The 5,503-nt window shown below is 34.6% G+C and overlaps 1 protein-coding gene across 1 annotated transcript; it reads right to left on the minus strand.

Annotated features, from left to right (window-relative positions):
• Positions 1–926: 926 nt before the first annotated feature.
• On the minus strand, positions 927–4,208 carry LOC108682614 (trafficking protein particle complex subunit 5-like). The gene is made up of 4 exons (XM_018171811.2): positions 3,946–4,208; positions 3,322–3,448; positions 2,477–2,659; positions 927–1,923 (listed from the first exon to the last, which is right to left on the minus strand). The coding sequence occupies exons 1-4, from the start codon at positions 4,128–4,130 to the stop codon at positions 1,825–1,827; spliced, it is 594 nt and encodes a 197-aa protein (XP_018027300.1). The 5' UTR covers positions 4,131–4,208; the 3' UTR covers positions 927–1,824.
• Positions 4,209–5,503: the final 1,295 nt, after the last annotated feature.

Here is a 5,503-nt window from a genome sequence, read left to right on the forward strand (position 1 = left end):
CTTTTGAACTCTAAATGAATGATTGAAAATTGACTAAAATGCTTCCAAATTAGAGACAGATCCAACGCCTCCTGCAGAACTAGACCTGGCTCAGTACAGACGGCCTCCGACACATACACCATATATATGGCCGCCATCAGATCTATCAAGTATTGGTCAAAGCTCGAGTGTCTGACTCCCTAATCACAAGACGCTTGCTGCGGTTCTGTCTTAGAAGACGCGTCGACGCTACGTTTAATATCGTCTTCTCAACACCAAGATATTTGACGGCTGCATTTCAGGCATTCCCTGTGATCCCTCGGCGAGACGAATGGCGAGCGAGTTCCAACATTATGCACCGTTAATTCAGAATGAATTTCGAAATGTCATTTCTTCTTACAAATTGATGATTATTGCTTCAAAGCAGATGGTATTTTAGGACACGAAGATCTAAAGGAAATGGTTATTTCTAAGACACTGCAAAACTTCATTACTAAAATAATGTTTTATCTGAGGGTTTTTAACACAAAATGCAGCACAACCGCCATGAGAACACAAATTCTATGTTCTAAAAGAGTTAACGAGTAGTCAACCATTTCATCATGTCTATTTGAATGATGGCAAGTCACCGCCTTTAGGTAAATCGCTCTACAACCGAAGCAAAGCTCGCATTTCAATCGAGAATCAGAATTCATTTGGTAGTAGGCATGAAATATCCACGTAAGACAATCCAGTACATCGTATGGTCTAGTTCTCTATTTTAATGATAATTAAACAAAGATTTACTCCATTGTATATTGAAAATTTATGCCGATTTCCTCAAGTTTTGCAACGTTATTACTCCGAGTAATAATATACGAGTAAAATAATAGAATTAAAAGGACGATTAATAAAAGCTTTTTGAATACTCGCATGAATTCCACAACTGAAATTAAAAATTTTTCTGTTGATTCTTAGACAATTTCAGTATTTTTATTATTATTGATGTACCTATATGTTCAAACTATTGTGTATTAATGTACAGAATTTTTGCTAAATTTTAAAGTCTAATATATCGCTTATAATATATTTCAGAACTATTTATTTCAGGAACTACATCAATAAAGTATGAAAATTAATTTTCCGATGAAAAATATCAACTATAACGCCTCGTTAGATCGAAAAAACAACTCAAGGATCAATCCACATATGACCGTACAGAGAAAACAATGAACTAAATTGTAAATAATCGAGAAGGAACCACGAATTTTAAACAGACACAAAAATTACTTACCATATTTTCATCGTTTAATTAATTTTATTTTGCATTTTCTCCACCTCTTTTAATTTGATATTCAAGAAAATTAATGAAATAATTACTCGTTTGAGACGGAGCGAGGCAGTCTAAGCAAGACAGAAAACTTTATTAACAATTAATGTGTCAATCGTAACTATATCGTATCGCAATTAATGTGTCAATCGGATGAAAATTTCAGGAATGGAAACAAACATCTACCTCATGGCAGTCATGCAAGAGATCAAGAATGATTAAAACATCGATATAATATAAATACAATAAATAATCAAGTGCGGATACAGCACAATATTTGATAATAAAAGTTATGCTACTGTGCATCCATTTAAATATACCTATATCAGGTTATAACACAACTGAAAATAATACTACTAGTAATATACTAGTACTAATACTAATAATAATAGTACTAATAATCCTAATAAAATAAATAATTTCGATACAAATAAGTGTTGAGGTGCTTTCTTTCTGTCTCAATAGTTTCAATAAAACTAACTCAATACTAACGCACATTTCCACTAGACATTACGTAGAATGAAGAGATGTGAAGATTATCTGCCTTCCAGTTGCTTATCGCGCGCCACAACGGCATCTTCAAACTTGATCATGAAGGTGGTGCCCTTGTGCCACAGCGCCGTCACCTTCGCAGGCTGCACGGCCAATATATTATATTTTAATATCATTAGGAATATTGATTACATATAAAGATATGTAAAACCAACTTACTTTGAAAATTAAGGCCTATACCAATTTTCTTTTAAGGACTTCAACATCCGAGCCCAGTTCCTCATTGAATTTCAAAACCTTTTCTACATTATTTATTCAACCCAAATATCTTCCAAAACTTCCAGTTACTGGTACAATATTTACACGAAATTAATCTTCGAGGATTCCATGCATACAAAGACGAATGCTGCTCTTCTTTGCTGCCTACATCAATCTATGTATCATTCCAAACCATCACACTAAAAATAATGAATGCATCATATTGTCTAGATAGAGATACGCTTCCTGTACGTATCACTGATACGCTATTTAGAAGCAAAAGTGCATCTCTATTTGGTCGAAGTCTCTTCACTTCTATGTGTCAAGTTTACGGCCGAGATATACCTAATGAATACAGAGAGCTGCTATTAAACGTTACATAACATCGAGGTATTGCTCATGTGGGTACGATAAAAGATTAACGTCTTGATTACTCACAAAACCAGTAGCAGAAAGAACGCTTTGGATGATGCCTGATATGAAAGCAGCGCAGTTAATGGAGCTTTTGTCCCTGGGCACAGAAATGTAGGTATTCACTAGCGGTTCTTTCTCCATGAGGTAATACACACGTTCGTCGTCCGTGGCGCGGTCCAGCTTGTCCGCCTCTTTGCCAAACAAACTCTGAAACAACAGACAGGGTTTAGTAACAAATGGGATGAGAGGCTAAACGAAGACTATGAACAAGGCACTTCAATAGAAAAATGTAGACTATGATGCAAGAAAGTTAGAGAAACTTGACACTGCTTTGGAGTGAAGAGTTGGGTCAAGAAATTATCATAAAGCTTATTATTTATTATTCAAGCTTATTATTATTATTTATATTTATTATATAGCAGGAGTGAAACACGCTTCAATAAGTGATTTTACATGTCTCAGAATGGAACTGGCAATTCAAATTTAAAAATTACTAGGTAAAGGTTTATATATACTGGGTATGTTTGATGCCCAAAGTTCTGGGGCCCTCAAATTTCTATCAGTTATTAATCAGAGCAATTTTTGTCAATTTTTTATTCAGACGCATTAGAGTGAAATCAGGAAAAAGTTCAGAAGGGTGAGTGAATATGCTTGAAAAGATTGGCTATGCCCCCTGTAAACATAAGTTTTTGAGATCGCCACAGATTGTTCTGGAAAGGTTTAGTACTAGTAACTCAAATTTTATGAATATTCCCACACGTAAAACAGCACTTTTGCTTCCCACCAATGCAATTAAAGCAAAAAGTCAATGGTAAGCATTCAGCACAAAATTATCATGAATTCAATAAACAATAGAGAAGAACACTCACCTTCCAGAGGGTGCCCTTGACAAAGAGCAGAATGTTGAGTAGCTTGGTCTCTCGCTTGCTCCCACGTTCCCGTACAAACAGCAACTCCACCATGCGACTCCCAACTCTCTCTCCCATCTCTGATAGCCTGAAAGCATTTAATGTAATGCATTGATATCACAATAAAGTCATTTAATAACCCCTGGTAGCAGTAAAAAATTTAATTACACTACAAGATTGCAACAAAAATCATTGAAAAAATTTCAAGAGAGTATTCTACCACAAAACAGAAGAATGGCTGATTTTAAAGATTTTTTATGAACAGACATAGATAGATTTTGGAGTACTTTATTTTCTCTGTCACCTCTAGTGGTACTACATCACTACCTATACCATCATCAATAATCTGAAAATTTAAAGTTGACGGCTGGAAATAATTTATTTTCACAAACAAAACACTCCATAAATTCTTGTGTACGTATTAGTATGCATAGTGATAAAAAAAACTCATCAAGAAACCTTTTGACTCTCAGGTAAAAAGAAATAAATTCATGTATACATTTTATTATCTTTTCTGCCAATCTAATTTATTTGGATGCAAAAATATGAATAAAAATTAATACAAGTTAAAAGATAGAACCTTACTTGTCATGGAGTTCATTGACACTTGAGACTCGATTGTGTGAGTACTGGACCATCTCTGAGAAGAGCAAGGCAAAAGCAGTAAGGCTCACTTCATTCTTGCCTTTACTTAATGACTTGTCCAATAGACTGGGTTTTTGCAGATTAGACTGTTGCTGATGTTGCTTGCCAAGGCCCAAGCTACTCATTGCAACTTTCTTCAAAGTATCTTGAATGCAAAACTAACTCACTGACTAACTAGAAGTAGGAAGAATAAATTAATTTAAATAAAGTTTTTGTTTCAACTATTTGTCCCAAAAATTAAAACATATTGTATGCTCTACAATTTCATTTGTAATTAATCTTGTTTAAAAGTTGTCTAATTTAATACAAAGCACTAGAAATAAAAAATTTTACTTTGACATCTTTGGGCTTGGGGCAGTGAACTTGGTGTACAGTACTATTGATACTAATCAATTTATGTATAATAATTCAGGAATGGAATTTCTATATCTACTGCTAAAATCTTGTGCATCCAAACTGACCAAAGACAAAGTGAAAAATTTTCAGTACATTTGCAATATCAGGGACTGCTAATGCCCTTTAGTTGCCTTCACAATAAGATTAAACATCAAAGGTAATTTATCAGTCCATAGTGACAAACCACAAATTTTTTAGAATCGGTTCATTTTTAATTTCCTCATTTACTCAAGATTTAAACCAATTTCTTATGCATGCTGATGAAAGCATCCATGATAATTTACTGGTCTAATTGAAAGACTCAAAAATAAACTTGAGCCTTGAGGGAAAGTCTTACAAACTCTTTGCTTTGCCACTATACAGCACCATACCGTCATTCAGCTAAGTTCTGCAAGCAATGAAAGTTGGGTCCAGTCTGCTCACTCTGCTGCAGCAAGCATGTAAAACATCTACCTTTAGAGCACCTTTAGAGCTGTGGCTAGATGTTTCCCACCATTTCTGGAACCGCGAGATTTCCGCTAGATGTATCAGGTTGGGAATCCTACTTTTTTCTGAAATATCACAGCTCTAACATCAAACAATTTTAGTAGGTATGAAATCTCACGGCTCTACTGTCATGCATTTTTATACAATTGAAAAAAAAATCGAGGTTTGCACTTTGCAATCATGTAATTTCATAAAATTTTCAACTTCTGCAATCTGCATTACTTTAACGTTCCAGCCAAAATATCCTGCAGAATGCAGTCACTGTAATGATTGCAAGTCAACTTGAATGATTCGTTTCATTGAAGATCACGCATAGTTGCGATCACATCAGAGCGGTCAGACTGCATTAACACATGTTCAGCTACTCAGCTTACAGTATAGACAAATGTTATTGATGCCGTTTGATTGTTTTCAGGTAAAATTAAAAATTTAAGGTAACACGTACAGGGACTTTGTATACAAGTTTCTGGCTTGTAAATGGCTTATCATGGCCCAGATATAGAATTCACTGCTCAAAAAATGGAATCACAGCTCAAATAAATGGAATCAAGACTGTCAAATCCATAAAACCCTGGCTCAAAAATTTCAGTCATGACTCACCAAGTATATATTCCAT

This window comes from Hyalella azteca, unplaced genomic scaffold, assembly GCF_000764305.2.
Source record: "Hyalella azteca isolate HAZT.00-mixed unplaced genomic scaffold, Hazt_2.0.2 contig3210, whole genome shotgun sequence".
Lineage (NCBI taxonomy): Eukaryota > Metazoa > Arthropoda > Malacostraca > Amphipoda > Hyalellidae > Hyalella > Hyalella azteca.